This window comes from Scatophagus argus, chromosome 18 (assembly GCF_020382885.2).
Source record: "Scatophagus argus isolate fScaArg1 chromosome 18, fScaArg1.pri, whole genome shotgun sequence".
NCBI classification, from domain to species: domain Eukaryota; kingdom Metazoa; phylum Chordata; class Actinopteri; family Scatophagidae; genus Scatophagus; species Scatophagus argus.
Window position 1 is genome coordinate 11,593,873 of NC_058510.1, and position 25,143 is coordinate 11,619,015.

The following is a 25,143-nucleotide window of genomic DNA, read 5'->3' on the forward strand; positions in this document are numbered from 1 at the left end:
GTGAATCTCTATTTTTAGAACGAAAGACCGACAAAACCTCCACAGGATTAGATAAGATTACCTTTCCTTTTGCAGTCAACACTCACATAGGGAACCCTGTCTTTCATATAGCCACGTTCAATGTTTGATCAAAACTCCCCCAGCTTTCCATTGTATTAAAAAAAGAAAAAGTTGTGCCACATTTGCATATAAACTGCTCAAGTAAGCTGGCCCTGCTGAGGCTGACAGTTCACTTTCATCAAACTAATTCAAAATTTCTGCCTATGATCACAGCACTTTGTGGGGGTGAGATAAAGACATACTTAACTACAGAAAATGGATGTGCCTATTAGAGATTGTGCTATATATAAAAATGTAATTCGAAATGTCAACTTAAGCTTCATTTTTCAGCCTCTGTGTTCAGTCCATAAATCTAACTATCCAACTGATTATAAAATCATTATTTACCCCCTTTAAACCTCCCCATCTGATGGGAGACTGCAACTTATGTGCGCTATTGCATCTCCCCGCAGTCCGTACACAGTCTGGTGACTGTGATAATCACATGCAAAACTCAAGTGATGAACCAAGCAGATGCCTTCAAAGGTGTTTTTGTCCCCCATGATGAAATCAAGGAGGAACTGAGGATGATTCAGTGTCTGTCCATCTGTTCAGCACAGTATGCCACACGCAGCTCTCACACAGCTGACGCTAACACGTGAATGCGAGTCATTGTTGTGTTCTTGCAATTTAAAGCAATTTTTAGTGGTGACAAGAAAAAGGAAGAAAAAATAACTTACTTAGCGAAAAAAAAAATTCATTTAGTGAAAGAAAAACTTTCTTTCTAAAAAAAAAAAAATGGATGAATTGTTTTAGAAGGGAAAGGAATATCTTGGAGAAATAAAAGCCTGGAGCCAAACCGAGACTGTAAAAAGCTACTGGGGCTAAAAACATTTATGGACTTGATCTTGTCTGGGGGGGAAAAAGGAAATGCATGTGTGTACCACATGTGTGAATTTGTTAAAAAGGAAAAGTCACAAGATGTCAAAAAATGGTGATTAATTAATATAAAAATTGCAATTACAGCCCCTGTTCAGGTGTATTTGAGTGGAACCCCCAAAACTGAACTGCATATAAAAAAATCACAAAACTTCTTAATATTTTCTTAAGACACACAACTGTCATTTAAGTGTGAATAGTACTCTTTGTGTTACTTTTTTGACTTTTAATCTTAGACTTTTATGATCCAAGCCAGCTGTAGAGATCTCACACTCATCAAAAGGCTGACTTTAAACAATATTTCTCTCCGGTTTGTAATGTGACGGTGTTAACATGACAAGAGGAAGATGTTTAGTGTCATTTTATGTCGCCAGTCTCTGCCTGAACCCCCCCTTCTTCCATCCCTCTGGTCTTTAGAGATGACTTGTCTGACAGCTGCAACACGCATCAATGCATGTGTCAGATTAAAATTAAGGAATGTGGTCACAGATAGCTGAGGCCTTTGCCTTCTAACAAAGGTTTGTTTCTCACTCTGTCCAGTGTGTACTTTACCAACATGTGTGATTGTGACTTAATCAGTTTGCAAATGTGAGTACGATATGACATGTTGCATAATGGTTCCCTCTTGACCCCTGCTACAATGTGTGAACCAAGTTTTAATATGTGTTAGCTCACCTATGAAACGGCAGTTGCAGCATGGACACAGACAGGTTTAACAGACGGATTAAACATCACACCCGAGGAAGACAGTCCTGTAGCACAGCTTTGATCCTCACAGCAGCCAATATGTCCATCACCTGCCATGTCCTGTCAAAGCCTCCTTGTGCAGGAGACAGAATGCATTAAAACATTTTTGAAGTCAGCCAAAACTTGCCAAAATGAAACTTAGCCGCGAAGGTTCTCGCTGGATGTAAGACAACATTATTTGATTTCCACCTTTCAACAGCAGGACATTAAAGGCAAGAAAAGAAACAAGCCAGACAAAGCACCTCTCAACATATTGCCATATCCTTTTTATCCTCCCACCATGTATATGTAGATGAAATGAGTCATATTATGTAGCAGGAGATAATATGATGAGCACTGATGGATGAAATTAGGCTGATATGAATTGCAGGAGGAATCTGCCGTAAATAAGCGTGTCTGTCCTGATGATCAGAAGGCAAACTAGTGTTAATCAAAGACCTGAGGCAGCTTAGACGTTGCTCTTTTTTTTAAATCTCTGTCTCTCTTTTTTATTCCTTGAAAGGTGAAACAGTTGCAGCCCACAGAAAAAGGTTGTTAAGATGAGATGAGATCAAAATGTGTCGAAAGGATGTTTTTTAATTTTTTCTGTCAGTTTTTGTTGTCAGAAGTAGCAAGAAAATTATTCTTATCTTTACTTTTTTTCTTTTCTTCATAGCACCTCATTTTATTTGTTATGCACCTATTCTTTTTTTTTTTTTCAAAATGTTGAAGTTCTTCTAAAAGACGTTACTAAATGGTTTGTTTTGATTCTGTTTTAAGTGTACCACAATGATAATATACATTGTGCTATTACAGCTTTAGGTAAAAGCATTTTACTCATACCAGACTATTTAATAGTGGAATAACTCACACACTCTCATCAGAACAAGCTGCTGGTTACTTAATGAGATGAACTAACCAAGGTCTGCCTTAAAGGTCTGGTTAGGTTTATGCCCAAAAGGGTTGGAAATGATCACTGTTGATTAACCTGACATCTCTCTTAAAGACATCTGCTTTTTGTCCCTTAATGTCTTTAAAAAGTATAGTCACTTCTGCCATCCACTATCCACTTGCCACAAACAAAGCTGGAGCTCATATCTCTTTTTGTGTGTGTGTGTGTGTGTGTTAGAACATTTTATTTGAAAAGCATGTGAAACAAATAGAAACATTCAGAAATGTTGACATGATATTTATAAAATGTACATATGTAAGACCTTATGCATGGATTATAAAAATGCCAATATTTCAGTCTCACCAAATGTCACCAGTTTATTTACCCAAACGTAACCAAGCAGTTTCTGTGATTAAACATAACTTAGGTGCCATTTCCCATTAGCGATGTGTTACAAAGGTTTTTCTGTTAAGATGGATTTGTCATTCGCAGACGCTAAAGGGTACCTTATAGACAGATAGATAGATATACTTTATTGATCCCAGGCTGGGAAATTGCAATACCTTGTGCATCTATACAAGATGGCGAGAGATTTGACAAAGCAGTGTCGGGATTTGAATACCTGCGATGAGAACGTGTTGTTATGGAGTGGAAAACCTACACGTGTTTCTGTGATTGATACTTAATGAGTGTTGAGGTGACGCCGACGCTGTAATTGTTGTGTAATTGTTCTTTTGCAGGTGAGGATGACCGCCTGGCTCTCAAAGGCAAAGTGACTGTTGGAGACCTCTTTCGAAAAAACTTCAAGGTTCATGACCCCAACGCCAAATGGATAAGCAGTAAGCAATCTTAATCTTATTCAAGTTCCCAATATATTGAATTAGAACTGGATTTCAACATGTGCATCAAAACTGCCCAAAGATGAGGTTGCTTTGAAACATTCCCATGTACACATCATAAGAACTAGAGATGTTTTGTTGCAACCCACTTGTGAGAAAGGCAAAAGACAGACGCACTCAGCCTCCATGGGATGTCAGTCTACCACTTTTTTTTCTGTTCGATATGTAAAAATGTAGCGGTTTACCAACATGTTGGCCTAGAAACTTTATGAAGAAAGGTTTTGATGGATTTATTGTGGCATCTCACTGCCTCTTGCTTGAGGCATCTTTAAACCAACTTTGGAGGCACTTTAAACTCTTATTCCCTTCACATTGTCTTGCAGGCCAGTGGGAGTCTGTTTTACCAAGTGTTTGACTGATCAGAAGCTAGAAGTGTCGTCCTTAACAGTTAGAAGGAGAGGTCACCTTAACGTTGAGAACAGCAGGCAGAGAAAACTTGATTTGGAAAAGAACTGACATCAAAGGTGTGGATGCATTTTTGATGCAGAAATGAAGATCTGCTGCAAAACAACCTGTCATGATAACACAAAACTGCTCACCTGACTCATAAAGGTAACGGGTAATTATTGAGGGTGCTACTGTAAATATTTTGAAAACACCCTTAGTGACTTCTGTTATTAGTTACAACAAAGAAAATCCCAATTAATGATAAATTTCTGCTGTTTGCCTTTCAGCAAATGACAAAAAAACAAGTGTAGATGTTTATCACAACACAATTCAAGCAGCGTTTACTAAAGTGTTGTTATTTCTTTTGTTCTTACCAAACTGCTTCTGTACACGGCGCATGCGCATGTGTGTGTGTGTGTGTGTGTGTGTCCTGTCTGACATTCCTCTAAAGGATTTATTCCATATGCCTCAGTAGCTCCCCAATCACCTGTAACCACAACCTTCATTTTTCTGAGATCAATGATGTGTAGATGCTGCCATTGTTACAATTTATCACCACCAATTTCAAAGGCTTATTTTTTAATGGCAGGACTGTGAAAGTATGCACACTCCCAGCACCGTAGGGAGCCATTAAGAGGAAATTATACACTTTATTTTGTATCAAGGTAAAACAGCGACTTGATGCAGCCTCTTATGTCTCAGCGTGGCATTGAAGAGAATGATCACAGCTCCAGGATGTGGAGAATCTGTGCAGCTGAAGGATTAATGAGGTGCATCTTGTCTTTTCTCGTGCCCGGTGAAGCTGTCTCCTCCAATCCCACAATCTAAGATGGTTTCCAGAAACCAGCTGTTAAATCTCGCTTCGCATCCTGAAATCGCAAAGCCTCCCCTCTCTGTGATTGGCTGTAATTAGAAAGCTGAAAACCCATATTTATTATATTAGTGACAGGGAGCTGCCATTCCTCTGGATGTTGCATGATGAGCTGGGTAAACAGTCTCGCCTGATTTCAGTGTTTGTTTTTGCTACAGGTCCCCATATGTGCAAAAGGATGAGCCAGCTCTCATGTGGCTGATCTGTCGCCTGTGACCCACAAACGTTGTAAACAAATCGATTATGCTTGAGTGAGCCTTGGTGAACATCACAAACTGGTTTAGTACTATACACATCTGGAAGATGGCATCTGCTTCAGTGTTCTCAGCTGAAGCTCAAACAGTTGTTGGAGGTGTAGTTTTCTAACAGCAGCAGAGACATTAAATTACATAAGATCGTTATGATTTATGAAAATGAATTGTGGTTATTTTTTCACAAAGTATTCCCTTAACCTAAGAGTGTTATGTAAGATGTGCAAAGAAAAGAGCTTTGTAATAATCCATATATACAGAAGCAACCGCCATGAAACAAGACAAGTACCATCTTTGATCTCAAGGTATTTTTAGTGTATTATTAGATACAGCTGACTAGGAAGAGAGAGAAGAAAGAGGGAGTGAGAGAGATCCATCAGCTGATTATTTTGTCTTCGTTAGTCTTTCATTTTTACTAGACCTGGTGCTCGGCCAACCTGCATGCTTTCAGGGCTGTCTATAGGATTTGCAGTAATGGCTTTCCTAGTTGGGGGCTGAAATAGATTTTCTAAAACCTAATTTAGCCCAGTTTTATGTTTTTTTTTCCCCTTCCCCTTGCTGTCTCCACCTATCAGTCAATTCCCTGGAGATGGACTGAATATAACCTCTAGAATCCTTAATGATCATATATTAGGCAATTTTTACCAGAAAAAAATAGATTCTTCATGTGTTAGCCAACAGTATTATCTTAAATGTATTCCGCACCTCAGTATGATTTTCTCTTTATCTGCTCCTCACAGCGGTTGCAGATATTGTGATCCCTGCCTGTGGATCATCATTTTAAATAAGGAAATGATCCAGGAAGGCTGGTTTGAATAATAGGTCCATTATTCTGAATGCTTAAGCGATGCCAGTGAACAGTGGTTTATAATAGTATGAAGAACTCTGAAAAGTTATACTGGCAGCAGTTGTTTTGATTTCAGTTGCAGCAATCAACAAGTTAATATTAGAATTATTATTATATATATATTTTTTAAATCTACTAGAAATGCCATCAGTAAAGCTGTCCGTCTGAAAATGACCACAGCTAGATTTGTTTGGAAGTGAAAACAAAGCCAACTTATTGCCTTAATTGTTATGAACAACTATCACAGTTTACAGACGTACTTCGAACTTTGACATACTTATCGTAATTTTACAGACATGTGCAAAGTTTTCCTTTGTAATTAGGGATTACAACCAATTCCACTTTATGTTCAAATCAAGTAGGAACACACTGATCCATAGTGCTGCTTCACCAACATGTCACTCATGGCCAGTACTGACAGCAGATCAGTTGCTCTCTTTTTCCCAAATTTAAATCTGTGTACCTCACTGTGAGTCAAAAACCCACTCTGACTGAATAGTGATTAAGAGAGTATGAAATGAGAATGGAATCCTTGTCACTGTTATTATAAAAATTCATCAAGAACATAATGGCTGAGACCTGGTCCGCTCAATAAGGTCAACACCAGTGACAGTTCACTTCAAAACTGTGCATTTCTAAAATAAAGTACAGTCTGCCTTTGTTGTAGCAACCAGATCTCGGTAATTAACTTGGGAATACAGCGTTGCCATAACCAGTAGAATCAGCGGCCAAAGTAACAGAATTAACCAAAGTTGTAATATCTAAAATTACACTTTAATTATATCATGTAACCAACTCCGGATGTACAAACTGCTTCACCCTGCATGAGTATTCTGATTATGTTCTGAAGCCATCACTTAAGCCCTTCTGGTTAGGTAATTGCACGGTTAGCAGACACCTTTGATATATCACACGCGTCTGTTTTTTACCTCTCCATCTGAATCAAATAGACAAAGCATCAACATCATTCTCACCCCACCAAGGTGAAGCCAGCCCTGTGGGACACGACGCAGGCGCTCCAAGCAGCTGCTTACCATTTTAATGGCCATGTTTCCCCTTGTTTGCAGTTCCAGGGTGCCTCTCTTCCCACTCATGTTTGTTAAATATGGTGAAGGGGGAGCCATTTGTAAAGCAGTTGACCAACTGGGAATTCCTAAAAGTGTTATCGCCGTGACTTTGAGAGGGACTTGTGACTGTGATTTAGATAAGAGTGAAACATAGTGATGTTTGCTTTGTCAGTGTGTGTACGCTCTTCCGTGCATGTCGGAGAATTACCTCGTTCCTGAATGATACGCATCCTTTCTTCTTTAATGTTTATGTAAAGCAGTCACTTTGGAGAAGATTAGCCAGTTGTCTCTCTCCCTTATTGACTTTTCATAGCTCTGCTCCCATGACACAACATGAGTAATGATGTGAATGCCATTTGCTAATGTAGTACTGCAGTGGCTCTTTTTCCTACCAATGAGACATATCAAATTGGCCCATACACTCACTGTTAGCACCCAGTGTTGGTTCACTGTCACAGACAATCAACCTTTGGTAATGGTGACATCATTTGAAGCACCAGGTGCAAACTATCCCCTTTTGATGTGGCCTAGTTTTACCACAAGCGTGACTGATGCACAATCTGATAGGACGTCTTGGCGCAAACTCAAATATTTACTGCCCGTTTCAACCTCTAGAAAGTGATGCGATAATTTGTCATTTGACGGGGAAAAGAAATGTCACAATATACTATATATGTTGTTCAGTGTTGTAACACCCACAGAGGAATAGAAAATATATTATTGGATATATATTTTTGCTTCAGTGCATCTCATGATAAATTGTGCAGTCTCTTAGCTCCTTAGTTGTTAACATCAATGCAACATCTGAGACGAATGTCATCTGTCAAGTTTTGCACAACAAAAACTGAAAAATAAGTTATAGCAGTCATTTTCTTGTCCAATCTAAGATTTTGCCAAAATTAGACTCATTTCTCCAAGTGACTCAGAGAAATTTTTTGCGATTGTCATCTTGATAAATGTATTATGTTGCTTTCTTTACAAAGTAGTGGCGCAGCTCCACATTGTGCAGAGGTTCTCAGAAAAGCAGTTGTCCATAACTTCATACAGATACAGATGAATTCGGATCTTGATGATGAAGATGAGATGTCAGTCTCAAGAACTCAAGTAGCTTTTCTCAAGAACTGTGACCATTTATGAGGTTAAAGCCTTCACCTGCACTGCTCCAAGGTGTTGAAATGCCTTTTCTGCAGGTCTTTGACTGGTTATACGAGTGTAAAACAGGAAAATGGTAAAAAAAAAAACAAAAAAAAAAACAAAACAGCAAGCTAGCAGACTGGCTTTAAAGTCAGCCCATCAGCTAACCAGATAACTGAATAAGTTTTATTTTGTTTAGATGGCCTTTTTTGGTGTTTACATTAACCAATAGTCTTTTTTAAATGTTTATTACTATTTATTATTTTCCCACACTGTGTCTATATCATTTCTAAATAACTTGTTACTAATACTGATTACTAGGGCCTGCTATTATAGCAACAGCAGCTTTAGTAGTATTTTCATACATTTAGTGATTTTAAACCTGCCAGTTTAGTCCCATACCTGCATGATCCCACGTATTAATATTTAGCAAACCTGCTTAAAAATACCAGTTGTGTTGTTTGTTTCTGCCTACAGAGAAAACAGAAGACAGAGATGAGGTTAATTAACAACAAGCACAATAACACACACTCCCCTTCTCTTGCTCTTTCTCTCTCTCTCACACACACACAGACTACCACTCACAGAAAGCAAAAGTATTGCATATATACATAGACACACTAACACATATTTTTCTAACCACTACTGCTGGGTTCATTGCTCTGTAAGGAGAATCATCTGCATTGTTGAAGCATAAATGATGGGATTTTTCAGCATCAGCTGGACAGACACATCTCTGCTGCAGCGGAATATCCAGCAAGCGCTCTGCAGTCCACATCCCAATAATTCCTACTGCATATAGCATTCACATAAGCCGTGAAATGGACTTGCAGCCCTTTGAATTTACTTTAGCAGTCTTATCACTGAGATATATGTAGCTTAATCCTGTTTGTGCAACACAGCAAAAAGTCTATGAGCATGCCTTAGCAACAAGAGGCCTGCTGAACAATTTTGTTAAGCGTTTGTTAATCTACAAACACATTCCTTAACGAAGGAATGACAGAATCTGTGTTAAAGCATTATGTACTTGCAATTGTTCTAACTCAAAAGGTTGTGTAATTTGGATTGGGAATTGGGAATAATTAATAAATGTAAGTATTTAGAATTCCTTTGAGAGCTTATGTAATCATACCAAAACCGCCTTGTCTGTCCTGCTGGCTGAATAAAAGAGCCCACTCACAGCAGTAATGTTTATTGTTATTATTATGAGTATTATTATTATTGCTATTATTATTGTATGGGCTCCAGCCTTCCAAATGATTTTAATTATTATGAGCAATGTCAGGTCTTGAAAGTACACAGCGCTGCTACACTGACATAAACAAGGAAAAGAGCACATGAGGACTGTGGATGATGAAGCAAAGCAGTGACAGAGGTTATGGATTTATGAGGAGTATATGAACAGCTGCCACACACTCGTGACCGTCACCCCGGAGGCAGCGAGTGGAATCAATGACACAATGGCTCTAGGATTAATTGTAAATTGGGGTCACAGGTTACAAAAAGTACGTGGGTTTTAGCAGTTGATGGAGGGTTTCTGAGAACACGTACATGCTCCCTCAGGAGTCACCGTGGAAGTAATCTTGAGTTGGATAAGCAGTGGGTGACTGTTTGAGGACTTAATATTTAAAAAAAATCTCTACTCAGCTGCTTTCTGTGGACGGGTTAGCTTCAGTCATGAGGTTGTTAGACATTTTGGGCAACATATTCTTATCACAGAACTGATTCAAACTGGTCCTCAACTTGGCTTTTCTGGCTTAATTATATTGAGGTTGAATAAAAATACACAAAGTGCTATTAAAATAATTGCTCTCTATTACTTTCACAAAATCTTTTTCAATACAGAGATTATTATTTCTCACTTTTTGTCAGTGTGCACACAGCACAATGATGCACATAACCGAGTTATTATCATGGCATATTTGAAACTGAATTATTTATTTACTTATTATTAAATGCACCTGTGTTACCTGGGCAACTTTTTTTTGTTTGTTTTGTTTTTACTCAGCAAGCCAGCTGGAGCTGTTCATCATTGTTACAATGTTACCTTGTGCAGCATTTTTTTTTTTTTTTTTTTTCTGTGCCCTCTGGTTTTGGTGCTGACTTGCTTGTTTTCTGCATTGTTCGTACCTGTCCAAATGTGTATCATCTTGCATTTTGTGAGCTTATATGTGAAATCAAATGAGTCATAATTCAAAAAAATATTCAGAAAAGATGACCTACATGATTTTTAACAGCAAATACTGTATCACAGTGGACTTTGCAGTCAACAGTAAACGGTATAAAGTGAATTGATTTTGGTAGCTGTCTTTTAACTTTAGTGTGGAGGGTGAAAAAATGTATGGATGTGTTTTGGTTTCCATGCTGGTTATTTCCAGGACCCAATTGTGGTCTTATGAGAAGGTAAGAACTTTGCTTTGGCATCTGCTGCCTTCAGTTATAAAAAGTACAAATAAACAAAGTAACAAGACAGGAGAAAACACCATCTGCACCATCTAAATAGCATGAAACAGAAGTTACCTAGCCATTTGCCTTTTCTTTTTAACCTTAATGGTGAAGTCAGAACATAAAGAGGTAGTGAGCAATGTAGCCAACAGACACATACTGACTGGAATTCCTGATAGGCATGAATGGCTTCCGCTGGCCAGCAGCAGGTCGGCAGTAGCCCTGGGTGGTTTCATATTTTGTATCAGCAGGTTCATGCTTGAGGTTTTTGCACATTTCTTTACTCTGTTATTCATTTGCTAGCTTACTCATTTATCATGCAGTCAGAAGCAGAATTCAAATTCTGTGGTGTCACCAGTGCAGCTTTGCAACAGTACACACATTATGTGGATTCCTTTTCAAGAGCAATAAATGAATGAAGCTAAATTATTGAAAATATAAGAGGACATTTTTAATTAAAACTCCTATTGAATTTTTAATGAAAGTATATTTCTCTACTCATCTAAGCCAATGGGTGACAAAGATTTAAGATTGTATTACTGCATTCAAAAATTCATTATGTTTTGCCACAGACAGGAACCATAATTCTCCCCATGGTGTTGCTGTTATCAGACCAGTCATCATCTGCAAGCCTTGGTTATGGACAAATGACCTGGAACCGACAAGAATAACCTTCGAATTTAACTTTGCAAACCTGCCTCACCTCACTCCAATTATAAAATTCCCAGAGAGTACCTATTTCAATCGCCCATGTGTTTTGTAATCACATGATGATGTATTATTTAGAAGTTAGGTGGTTCGAGCAGAGGTCGTATCTTCATTCTTGCCGTGATATTATTTCAGTATTGGTTCATATATAAATATACATATAAGTAGGCATTTTTCTCATTACTTCTCTGACCAGAACATACCTGTTGAGACCCTTAGAGTGTTTTTAACCATGTAAACCGAAACAAAACACACTCAGGAGAACGCTGAATGGACTGAGTGATGTGACTATAGATGTGCCTTTCACAAAGGGTCAAATAGTAATGGATAGGGAGGACTGAGAAGAAGTAGAATGAACTACATTGTAAACAAAAGTCTCAGTTACAGCACTGTTGATAGTTATTTCCTTTTGAGAGACTTCTTGTGTGAATTTTACTTGAAATAGTAGTACTATTCAGGGTTTCCAATTGAACTGTCATATTGCACATGAGGCAAAAGGGTGGCTGAAGTGCTAATGAAGCCTACAGTACAATCAAGCCAGTGAAGTGCTAGAAAAATCTTGTTTCGCAGATGATGAGAAGGATGTGGAAGATCTGGTGTAAGGATTGTAATAGACTCACCTTGGTCACAACCCTTATGCATTGCCTATGTTACACTGTCACTTACCTTGGTGAGTACAGTGTTATACTTAATTCAAACGGAATTTTCCTTGAAAAGTGTCCTGCTCTACAAATGTGCTTCTTTAAAAGGGGTGGGATCCATGGAATATAAGCATACAAACTCCATATAGAGAATTGGGCTTTCCTTCTCACTGTTTCTCTCTCACTCGAGAGTGTCGCCTTGTATCTCTACCTCCCTGTAGTGAGGCTAGGTTTGCACTGTGCCCAGGGCAGGACGCTGTTTTAATAAGACATGCTACCATGGAAAGGTATAGATCATAGGAGAAAACAGCGCCCTGGGCTAATGCACAGCAAGTGAAGGTAGAGGGGAAAGAGAAAGAGAGAGCTAGAAAGAGATAGATTGAAGGGGAGACAAAATGCCTAGGGTACTGTGAAAGAATAGATGGCTCTTGGTCTTGAAAGAACAGAAAAAGAAGAGTTGGAGAGGTGAAGGAGGTATGATAAGGTCTAAAATGATGAACTCAGCAGGAGGGCTTATAAAAGGGTAATGATAGGAAGGATTTGAGAGATCTGAGGTGTCTTGGGGCATGTGGATAAAGGAGAAGAAGGAAGATCAGTGATCCAGGGAGGCATAAAGATGAAAAGGGTGCCTTAAAGGGATGCAGGTCTCTGGATTTATAATGAAGACTAAGCTTTGAAAACAGAGTAAGTCAGGAAGCAAAATCAAAGTGTAGTCAATCTCACCTGACCACTGACTCGGACCACATCATCTTTTTGCACGCTGAAAGCCCCATCGTCTCTGTTTATCAAGTTGCCGAATGGAGTCAAGCTAAAAAAAAAATGGAGCATATAAAAAAATTCTGCTTTTTTTATATGCTCCATTTTTTCCTCTTTTGAGGAGTCCATTTTATGCCCTTTTTAGTATGCCAATGGGTTTTAACAAGGAGACAAACGCTGTTGAGGGGGCGTTTGGCTATGCCAATCTAAAAATGTCTGAAACTGCTCTCCCAAGCACGTTCTGAATTAAAGCCATTGTGATGGTAATTTTGTCACCTCTAATGGACAATTAGATATGCTAGGAGATGGAGAGCTCTCTGCATAACAATCTCTGGGTTCTAATTACCTCGCCAAATGGCACGGTTGCTCATACGCCTATGGATCACTAAAGCAAGGACGGAGTAGCGTGGATAGATTGAAGGTGAAAGGGGGCAGCTGCTGTATTAAACTTATCCTTCCCTGATAAAATCCTGATGGATGAGGTGCTGTGTGAACTTTCATACATGTGTCGAATAATGGCTCCCTTCAAGGGTTTGCTCTTGTGACCTGACATCGTTGTGCTTGTGATGGAAGCTTTTGTATTCACACACACTGAAAAATGTGTCCTTTTTATGGAAAAGTTCAGATTCGAGAGCACTGTTGTACTTTATTTTGGGCAAAATGGCAAACTTTATTACTCTACATTGTTTAAAAGGCCATAAATGTGTATTAAAGGCTGTGAAAATCTATTTTCCTAAGGAACTTCCTTATTATGAGTCAAGGCAGGCCTAATTGGAAAATGAGCAATGTAATGTACCAGTGCACATAATATTTAAATTAAGGCATGATGACCATTTTGGGACTTTTCTCCATCAATCAAATCTGACAAAACCACACCTGCACAGTGTGGTTTGAACACTAACGAATAGTAATGAATGACAATATTAAGAAATAATACATGATGTTTTTGTTTGTTTTTTGTTTGTTTGTATTTTTTGTTTATTTTTTTTATCTTTTTCCCCCAATATCTAAATGAGTAGTAGGTTTGTTGATCAATATCACTCAATCAAGCTTTTGCAGGGTGCTAAACAGGTTAAACTGGTGGAACAAACCAAACCAGAATTAAGTCCTCAGTGTAAATTTTGACTCCCTGATTAAGGCATGATGCTGAAACAGCAGCTTGTTTTACCGTCCGTGATCATGCTGTGACAGTAAAGGTATTTTAATTGTTTAAAAGACAGTGCCTTGGAGTTTACTAGTGATATTTTGAACAGAGGGTAGTGCTTCTACCCTTGAATTTTTTAAGTATGAATCATGTTATCAACATCCAGTATGATTCAAATTCCATTACATTTTCAGGTCGTTTGGCAGACTGACCTGCAGCTATGTTTGGGAAGCTCAAAGTGTTTAATCAAACATAACAAGGCTGTGGTATTACAACTAGTTTGATTCATAGTTGAAGTCAAAAGGTACTCAAGCCCTGCTTTTATATCCACCGCACATAGTGCCAATTAGTGACCCACTGACTGAATTTTTGCACACCTTGACAAAAGTTGCACCTTTTTGGTTGCTGATAGATTAATTTAAAAAAAAGCTATAAAACCCAATTTAATATGCCTTGGATTTTAAAAAATATAAAATGGAAGCATCCCCTGAAATTTAATTATGTTGTTAATCATTAGACAGATAATAACTTCGTTAGTGTTGAATATTTGCTTTTCTGTTATGCCAGCAGCTGTTATGTAACAGTATCAAAAGGTAAATTTCTAATGCATTAATTTTATTATTTTTTGTTATTAGAAAATAAATGGAAAAAACAGACGGTTTTACTCCTGACACATCAGACTACAACGTAGAGCCAAGTCCATAACTCCATAATAACTTAGTAAGAAGCAGTAAGAAGAGATCTTTGGCTCTCGCTCTGTCATGTCACTGAGTTACAGTTGTTCTCTGCATGACAAAAGTCGTGTGTTGGATTGAAGGAGCTTAAATGTGTTCTGACAGTAGAAGGACACTGAGGTGATCTACCCATTTTTCTGACTCACAGGATGAATATGAGGCCCTTTTGCCATTTTTCCCTTGAATGTTATATTTTGATCAATTTAAAACAATATTATAGGTATTAAGGTTAAGGATATTAAGGTCTCTGTTTCTCTCCATCTTTTTCTTTTCTCACAGGTAATGAGCTATTGTATCGTAACCGCGATGGCGATGTCGTCAAGTTCAATGTCGACACCGATGAGAAAACCATCTTGGTGCATAACAAGAAGTTTGTAAGTCCTTTGTCCTCTTCTCTCTTACTTTCTCAGAATCACAGCAATGACAGAACTGACCACGGCTGCCCATGAATTAAATTAAAACTTTTCCGATAGTGTCAGAAAATCAAAGCACCCAGTGCTGTGTTATTTCAGAACTTAATCAAATGACCTATTCTTACTTTGAAATGTGAACTGCATGGTTAAAAGTTGTAGCTTGGTTATGTGGGGAAGCGTCAAGATGGAGATGAAATGTCAGCACAGCAGAGGCTTGGATGACGACACACAACATTATGTCCTCTATCAAATCACTAAGCTCTAGTGCAAAGATTAATGCAACTCTCATTTGCTTCAGGAGCCAAGCAATCCATCAAATGCAGTCGTTTAAGGACTAGTTTAATGAAAAAATACTACGCATGGTTAAATGTCTCATCTTTTTGTCTTTTTTTTTTTTCTCCCTCTTACATCTGCCTTTGCTTCCCAGGAAATGTACAAAGCCAGCAAGTATGAGGTGTCTCCTGACATGAAGCATGTGTTGCTGGCCTACAACGTTGCACTGGTGAGCTTCTCATTTGTTTGCTTGTTTTTTGAATTAGCAGACTGACAGCCAAATGTGTCAGCCGCCTCTACTCACTGGCGGGGTGGGGGTGTTGGGGGGTATAGGCTCATAGTGTGGCAAAGGCAGGGAAGAGAGGAAGCGGGGGGTGGGGGTAATCATGGCGGGGTGTGAAGGCCCGTCGCACACCGCTGCCTATCAGTGATGGCGTCGTGGGGCCAGCACAGCCAAGTGGAACTGTAGCAAGGGAGGCAGAAACACAAACAAACCCCTCGGCGCTACAAAGACCCACAGGGGAGGGAGATGAGATTGACAGATGAAACAGGAAGCATTGGCTGGGAATTTATCATTTCTGTGCGATTCTGAACAAAGTGATCCATGACTTCATCAGCTCTGCCAGCACCTTGCATCACATCATTTCTATATTGGCCTACCCTATATAGGTAGATCAAATAAATGAAATCATTTTGCTGGCTGATATCTGCGTGTTTACTTCATTTTACTTTGCCACTGTGTCACTGTAGTGAGTGGCGGAGATAAAACCTTGTTTTATTGCATGAGATGAAGATAAAATATTACCACACTCTAGAGATGTCAAGTGCGCTGCACGGCATGTGTTTGCATGTGATATTCTATCCAAACCTCCATCACCTTGACAGATGACAGTCATTCACCCTATACGCTCACTGTAGCGGCACACAGTCACACACTGACAAATGCACACTTGCATTTCATTACTGTAACATGTTGCATGGATCACTGGAGTTCATAATAAACACAGAGTTTGCACACTAACACATACAAACTGTCCTCTGTTTGAATGTGAATGTGGTGTACATAATGCAGCCATTTGTAGCATGAACATCATCAGCTATTGTCCCTGAAGCATTAGAAGTTAAGGTTTCAAAGATGAAAGGTGAGTGTCATCGTCCTAGATTTTTATCGTCGCTTGCAGTGCCACATATGTTGATTTGGAGAGTAATTATAGAGTTACTTCACACAAGAGCAATGTTCTCTGCTTTGTGTCAGGGATGTTTCACCTCTAACCACACCCAACAGTGATGTCATGACATACTGTCACACCTGAGAGTACACTTGATGAGATATTAAACTACTGTAGGTCAGCAAAACAAAATTTTTAGGAGGCGTTTAGTTACACTTAAAACTTTGGTTTTGATATGTAATGGACCTGTACATCAATATTGACCAGGAAACTAAACTGTAACAATATTATTGGGCTGAAGATACATATGCTTTTCTGGCACTGTTAAAAATCTTACCCCTTTTTGCACTCTCCTTTTCATTGCCGAGTTCCAAGAAATTACTATTGGCAATGTCTAAAGATGTTGTTTTATTTTATTTTATTTTTTTAACTTCTCCATTTTCAAAGCTCTTCTAAAAGATCTCAGCTAACTGTGACACCCACATTAGTTTGATGAAATATCAGAAAAGGTAAACCTGTTTGATATGAAGCCTTTCTTGCTCCTTCTTCTTCCAGGTGTACCAACATTCTTATACTGCGTTCTACATCATCTGCAGTCTGGAGACCCCGTAAGTAGGCGAACAGGGCTGCGTGCTGTAAGATCTCACCTGACCTTGCTGCCTGTGACACTTAGAGAAACTCATTCCCTCCTGTTCTCACAACCTGTTCTTGCTATACTTCCTAAAAAGCACCTCTGACATCAGCTACATTGTTAACTTCCAGTCCTCCACAGTACTGTCAGAGAAGGGTTACTTAAGTAATCTGTGGATTCAGATTGCAGCCAGGTTTCCCACAGCATCGACAGATCTTTTTTAGATCTTCAGACATTTTTCTTTTTCAGACATTTTTATTCGCTAACATCAAGCATCAAGAACATGTTTTAACAATGAGTTGCAATACTATCTATTTAAAGAGCTCAAGTAGACATTCTTGTGTAGAGGTGCACAATGTTTCAATTGTAATGATATCACTTTTGATATTTGAGTTAAGAATGAGGCTCTTTGCAGTGTCACTTGTAGTCCTCTTGTCCTTCAGCACTGAGCGGTTAAAATGCCTGGAGAGAGGAATGAACATTAGTGAAGTGTGACGAGTCTGCCCTCCATGAAATCTGTCTGATCTTCATTGAAAAGATATGAAAAAAGAGCAGAAAATATTAACTGACATAAATGAGCTGCATCTCTATTTTGCTTTCATCCAAAGCACAATACAGTTTGCTCCTTTCACCCATTTACACCCCCCCAACACACACACACTGAATCATGACCATGTGAGATGCTGGTTGGACCACCACAGGAGGTGTGGTATTCTCTTGTTGTTCTCACTCACTCCTGACAAATAAAAAAATAAACAGATCCAAAGCCAGATCCTTTAGCACTTCATTAATTGGTACTGAGCTGTAGCTGATACATATTAGAACCATTTTGCCCATTGAGTAGACCCTCTCACTTATTTCCCTTTTGATGCCACTAGTTTACAGTATTTTTCTCTCGCTCTTATGCTCAAATCTATTTGTGTGCTGCCACCCGGTGGTAGTGTGCTACAGAACCCACGTCAGCTGATGACCTCATTCATCCTCAGCTAGAGACAAAGACATAGAGGCAGTGGCACCTCTAATTCTGCAGCCTGCACTGCACAGCACTTTTCCCAATAAGGAAAGGTGACACTGTTATAGAGCTCTGGTATTTATGGATGCACTCAAACCTTTGTTCTCGGTTGTGCTACACTTGTTCTTCTGCTGCAGCAGTGCTGGAAGCAGACAGTCCCTGTGTTTATGTGTCTGCACTTCTGTCTGATTGCATTGTTTCCTCTGACTGTGCACCCTAGGGAGACATGGAACTTGAACCCTCCAGAGGTGCGAAATGCTCAGCTACAGTATGCAGGCTGGGGACCCCAGGGTCAGCAATTGGTAAGAACTGCAATTTTCATGATGTCCCTGGTCTCACCTCTGCCTGTTGACCAAAGACGTTAAGATTCAGGACATCATATCTAACATATAACTGTTGTCTGTGATGTGGGGCATACACTTAAAAAATACAGGGTACACACACACATAAACAGACTAGATTGTAAAAATAGAATTAGAACATCTTTGTAAGGGGTAGCCACGTGTTAAATATGTGTAAATACATGGAGTGTCCTTCACTGTACACCATGCTGTTGACACAACTCAGTCAGATCTTTTAGCATTAGCATGTGTCTGTATCCACTTGATGAATAAAAACCATGAGACGAGACTTTGTGGCACCCAATTTACAACCAGCAAACAGGGTATCAGAGTGAAGGTAAATGTATCCATGTTACAATCTCCAGTGGCTTTTTTATTGGTCCACTTCATGTGATAGATTTGCTCGTGATTGATGACCCCCTGAACAGTAGTAAGGTCACATTGTTTGACTTTACTTTCAGACCAGGGTCACCTGACTGCTCCATTGTTTTGACCAATTAGTGAGCACACAATGGATTACGGTATTCTGAGGCCTGGAAAGGATCCATAGCTTGAGTCCTTCAAACTTGATGGAAAGACAGCTGCATTTCTTAGCTTCATTTTGGGGACAGTTTGTTGTGGGACTTGTTGGTCTGTTAAGACAAATGTGATCTAGAAATACGGAAGAAACTTGACAGCATCCATTTTATATTTCAGATCCAACATTTCTCAATTCTGAGTCTCTGAAAATAGTTCACACAATCTATTTTGTCCCCCAGGATGTACATCATTTTAATGATTCACTGAAATTTCCCGGTAAACACATTTCAAATTAAACACTATTGTTTGAATCACAAGGAGCAATGGTCCTTTGCAACTCTTCCAAGATGAGTCATTTTCCACCTCCATCATCACACAGTCGAACTTGTCAGAGCTTTAATGAGGTTTAGTTTGTTGGTTTGCAGGGCAACCAGACTGTAAGTGATAACATCCTGCCGCACAATGCTATTAATTACCTGTTATCTCGTCAGTGGATTAATTAACACAGTCGCAAGATTGATACAGCCTCAAGTTTCCCACCATTAGTCATGAAGTGGTTTTACTTCCAACAGGCAAGTTGTTAGTGTGAAACTGAACAGCAGCTGCTTTCCCTCAAGGTTCAGGTGTCCTCTGTTGAGATAGAGGTTGAAGTGAGAAATGTCCATCAGATAAAACAAGCTGACACAGTCTGCATGCCACACATGTGTCTGCATATTTGGACACCTAATATACATAAATCAGCCCACCTGTTATGCTTTTCCCAAATCCCTTATGCACTTAATTAAATCTCTTTTACTTTCCCACAGAGAATGGACACACACATGCCCACATTTACATTCACAAATACAGCTGCCCAGCCACATGTTATGCTATTTGTTAAGCTAAAAAGTCAGTGAAATTAGATACATGTGTGGCATCTTATTTTGTGTCATGTGTCTGCACAAAGGTGTTTTTTGTGAAGTAAATCCCAGAATGAACAGAAGAGTTTCTTTTACCTGATCCCTCTGGGCGGCTAATCTTCAGTATGCGGCTGACAAACATTAACACAATCAGAGTTTGGACACTGAGCCCCAGGAGGCCTAACCTTTGTATAACATTATAGGTAGAAAATAGAAAAGAGAGCATGCGTGCGTGTGTGTGTGTGCGCATGCATGCGTGTGCATGTGTTTAAGAGAACAAATCTTAGGCTTATTCTGTCCAGCTAATAAAAGAGTATTGCAGGAATTAAGTATTGCCCTTTCATAAATTAGGCTGACTTACAAGATTAAAAGAGATGGTGAAATTTTGTCCCTAGTATGAATCAAGAAACAAAACTTCTCTTACCTACACTTCCTATAATGCATCTTGATAACATCTTTCATTAAACCTTATCTACCTGGCCTGCGCTCACATCTTTCAGACTCCACATTACCAGTTTGTAACACAGGCTTTCCACTGAAGGAGGGAGACTCTGCATCCATGCTAGTGGTCTTGTGAGGCTGCACCTCGGCACAGCAGTGCTTTCAACTAAGTGCTAGCATTAGCATTCACACAGGCTCACAATGACAGTGCTTACATATTGAGATATTTTGTTTGCCGTTTTTATTGTCTTGGTTTATGTTGTTAGCGTGCAGATGTTAATTCCAAAGCTGAGAGGCACAGGTAATGACTACCTTCAGACATGAGAGCGCCACCTTAAAAATCACAGAACACTATACAACTGTTTTCACATTCAACATAGTACTGCTCATTAAACTGACTGAGAGAATTGGTGGAATGCCTATTTAATGCTACTTAAGAAAATATTAAATGTTGCTAAAACCTGACCTGAATTTGTTAAGTGTACATTCTTCTACCTAAACAGCACAATAGCACAACTTGAAAAAGAAGTGACATGTAAAGAATTTTCTCATCATCTTGGTGCACTTTCAGTTGCATGGCATCACCATCTTAAACAAAGTTTGCATAATCCCTTCCAAATTCTGTTTGAGGATAAATGTGGATGCCAGCCATCACTGGCAGAGTTCTACCTTCCTTCAGAGAACAGGGCCAGGTCTACTCTCTGCACTGTGGCCTAGATTAGCTTCTATACAGGGACTCCATCTGTACCAAAGTGACACCAAACCACAGGGGCACCCACGTTGCGTCTCCTCAAAAGACACTAATTGTGACAGATTTGTGTTACCTTTAAAGAGAAAACGTTTTGTTGTACTTTTCACTGTGTATATTAACACGGTGCTAAGACACAATAAAAGTTTGCTAAATTACTATTCATGTGATAGCATTTTCTTTGTTGTAAAAAAAAAAAAATCAACATACAACCATCATAGGCAGCTACAGTATCAGTATTCTGTCATTTAGACGTCTCAGAGAGAATATTTTTTCACAAACTGATAGCATGATACCAGCTCGAGGCCAAGAGATTCCATACTGAACAAACCCTGTTATGTAATAGCCTGAGATTGATTTCAGCGTGGCATTAAGGCTGGAGCATTTTAAAATTCCAGCCTCAAGAACCACCTGCCCTACAAAGTGTGCTGTGGGTGCTGATGATCTATTATTCTCTATAATGAAAGAATTGACCTTCAGTTATCTTGAATGCCCTGCAGGTCTGTGGATGTGAGAGTCAAAGTCAAAATTTGGTCTGAAGGCTTATCGTCTTATCAGAAATTGAAAAGACTTCCTTTTCCCTCTTTGTATCTTGTCAAAAATGTTGCTTTTCCTCTACATGAAAAGGTGCTATTGTGAGTACTGATCCCTTGTGTGTAACAGGTTGAAAAACATGCTAATGTGTGTTTCGGCTCCTGGGTTGATCTTAGCTGTGATAAAATGACCTCTCCTTTACCCAGGTCTCCCACCTGTGATATAACTTATCAGTATAAAGACCAAGCTGTCATCAGGCCTCCTGTTGTGCGTGTTGATAATAATAAAAATATAACAGCTTATTCTCTATGAGAAGATTCCCTGAAGGATGGTTGTCAGTCAAGATCAGCTATAGATCAACGTTCATAGAGCTGGAAAGGATTCGGTAGATTCAGGGCGCTGCTGGAAGAGAAGCTGTTGGGTTTTCTAGGTTAAAGATGACTGGTATACATTAGTTTTGATTAAAATCCATTTCCTCTCTTTCTGACTCTTGTAGATCTTCATTTTTGAGAACAACATCTACTATCGCTCTACAGTGGAGAGTCGCTCTATTCGTTTGGTGTCTACTGGCAAGGAGGGGGTCATCTTCAATGGGCTTAGTGATTGGCTGTATGAAGGTAAGGCAGAAAAAAAATGCCATTAGTGGAAAAGTTTGAGTTTTTGGGAAGTACACTTATGTCTTTTCTTAGATAAAATAGATGATAGGATTGATACCAGTTTCTGGTATTCAAGTTAAGCTAAGGTAATCGTTTATTTCCTGTTTTTCCCAAAATGTTGGACCATTCCTTGATGTGATAACTTAACTGGACACTCTTCACCCCAAGTACACAAAACCTTATCCTCAAAGGCTATCATTACCATCATCATTATTATCTTGAAAGGTTTTCATAATAAGAGTACAGTTAGCCTGGATATGGCTGAAGTTAAAGGTACAGTTCACCCTAAATCAAAAACACATATTTTCCTCCCACCTATAGTGTTATTTACCCATCTAGTTTGTTTGGCAGAGTTTTGGAGATAATTTGTGTAGAAACATCTGCCTTCTCTCTAACATAATGAAATTTTGCCTGTGGTGCATCAAAGAGTAGAAGCAGTGTTTCTTTTCGGAAATCATAATCCAGCTACTCAAAATAATCCCCAGACATTGTTGTGAGCAGTTTTATGTATGTAGCATGTAGCTAGCTAACGTGTAGGCATTGGTTAGGTTCATTTTTTTTCAGGTTATTGCAGTAGCTCCTCAATACATGTCCCTAATGTAAAATATGTGAAGTAAAACTCTTTCCTCCCTCTATCATCCCCCTCAATCCCATTACTCTAATTTGAACTCTCTGCAGTTAACACATGTATGAGCGAGTAATGACATGAGACGGTATGACTCCCCAGCGTCCGCAGCCACATCGGTATTTTTTGAAGTGTAGCACTTAATTTCTTGCAGGTAAATTAAAAATAGAAACTCTGTCAATTTGCTTCTGCTTTGCACACCCCTGAAAATGAATGAATGTTCTACATCGGTTGATTTGCAATTAATTCAGCGGTGGCGTATGTTGTACGCACTCCGATACAGATGTCATGGTGCTCTCCAAGCATCAACGCCACCGATCAAGGAATCACCTGTGTGCCTCGCAGTTAAAACGGGACGTCTGCTGTGTTAGCATTCAGCTAATGAATTTATATGCGCTGCGCTGGGTGCTCTCTTTGCTCCAGTGGAACAGTGTTTTAATAACGAAACAGGAGGGAGATGCAGCAAGTACACAGATATAGAGATAGATGAAATGGAGACAATCTGTGATATACAACAAGATAGTAACCCTCAAGTTCCGGAATAAAACAATATGTATGTGTTTGAGAATATGAATGGCTGCCACCTAGGAGGCCTCTGAGGATTTAGACACTGTGACGCAGAGGTTATCTGAGGTCACCAGCGCACCAGGACAAGAAATGTGCTACTGTTTCCTCTTCAGGACTGGTTTGTTTTTGATTTAATGTTATCAGCCCATGGCTTCTCTTATCTCTGCATTAGCTAGGCTGACACTGTCCTTCAAGAGCAATATCCATTCTCAGCCATTTAAACATTAATCAGGGCATTATTGCAATGCCCCCCCCCCCCCCCCCCCCCCCCAGCTCATAGTTATGAGCTGCTGAAGGCTTTGCAATTTACACTCAACATTTATTGCCCAGACAAATCTTTAACTGAGAGATAAAACACAGAATAAGCTTCATGATGTTGTGATAAAAGAGAATTGTAGAACAACAGATTTCTATTCTGTTTAGTCCAGTATTTATCTTGCCAAAAGTAGATAGTGTGATATGATGGCATTCTGAGATCCATCCATCTGTTTTCTATGCCTCTTATCTGTCAGGGTTGAGGGGGGTGCCGGAGCCTATCCCAGCTGACTAAAGACAGACAATCGCACCTAGGGGCAATGTAGAGTAGCCAATTAACCTAATGTGCCTGTTTGTGAAATTGTGGGAGGAAGCTGGAGTACCCGGAGAAAACCCATGCAGGCACAGGGAGAACATGCAAACTCCACACAGAAGGGACCTGGATTCAAACCTGGAACCCTCTTGCTGTGAGGTCACAGTGCTAACCACTACACCACTGTGCCATCCACATTCTGAGATTCTTCCAAAATTTCTCCAGTTTCTACAGTATCTTTACTGTAATTGTAAGGCTAATTAAATATTTAATCATTGAGTAACAACGGTTAAAGATACTATTATAAATTGAAATTGAAAACAATTTCTGATAATGACATATAATCTCATCTCTAGATAATAAAGTAGACTAAGGCAAAATCCAATCATGGCATCTTTGTCCAGTTTATACACCAAGATACAGACAAATAAAAGACCCTTGTCTTTAATTCAAGCAACATGAAGCTTTTCATGTTCAGATTTCTTATTTTAGTAGAAGTATGTATTCAGGTTTGTGGTCCTTTTGAAGACAGTTTTTTTTTTTTTTTGGTAAATTTGGTTGCACTATCCTGAGAGTTATTTGTAATATTTACACTCGGTTGCCAGGTTATTAGGTACAAATAGCTAAAACAGATCCAGTCTCAAACAACAGCCCTGCCTGTAATCTCACCCACATGAAGGTCATACTGGTCAGTTTGTTTGTTGAAACTGTTTTCAGAGAGGTGTCGATCCAACGTTCATTTTGCAGGTCGAGTTTGTGTTGCAGCTGATTTGTATGGCATACTGAAAGGTGGTTTCCAAATCTTGTGGAAAGCCTGAAGTATCTGATGATGATGATGATTCATTTTCATTTGTTCTTATTTCTTGATTTTTGGTAATACACTAAAAGTCCTTGTCCTTCCTATTAATGATAAAACCTTTCAAAAATGTCTATAAGCCTGTAAATAGATTTGGAGCTGGCGCAGCGGCGATGCTCATGTCTGCAGGGGAGCTTAGAAGCTGTGCCAGGTTGTGTAATGTTTACATTCATCAGTGAGACTGCAGGGTAGATGATTTTCCATGCTAATGACTCAAGCTCTGCTCTGGCCAAGGTCAAGCTGAGGCTCAGACTACCACCGAGGAGAAATGAGGTCTTAAGCTGTGGCAGTCGCTGCGCGGCAGATTTTATGCTGAGGGGTGAAAGGTTGGCAAATAATCTCCCAGGCTGTAATATCCTCTGGCTTGAATTGCTGTTTTAAATCCATGGATGTGTGTATGTGTGCTTGTGT

At 39.3% G+C, this 25,143-nt stretch overlaps 1 protein-coding gene across 4 annotated transcripts in view; it reads left to right on the forward strand.

Moving 5' to 3' along the window:
* LOC124049588 (dipeptidyl aminopeptidase-like protein 6) overlaps positions 1–25,143 on the forward strand; it is a 179,840-nt gene that overhangs the window by 136,503 nt on the left and 18,194 nt on the right. For all 4 annotated transcript variants that reach the window (XM_046371425.1, XM_046371426.1, XM_046371428.1 and 1 more), the window contains 6 exons: positions 3,337–3,435; positions 14,760–14,854; positions 15,321–15,395; positions 16,891–16,943; positions 18,199–18,280; positions 21,957–22,077. In XM_046371425.1, coding sequence (XP_046227381.1) covers positions 3,337–3,435; positions 14,760–14,854; positions 15,321–15,395; positions 16,891–16,943; positions 18,199–18,280; positions 21,957–22,077 — 525 coding nt within the window. The remainder of the gene's footprint in view (positions 1–3,336; positions 3,436–14,759; positions 14,855–15,320; positions 15,396–16,890; positions 16,944–18,198; positions 18,281–21,956; positions 22,078–25,143) is intronic.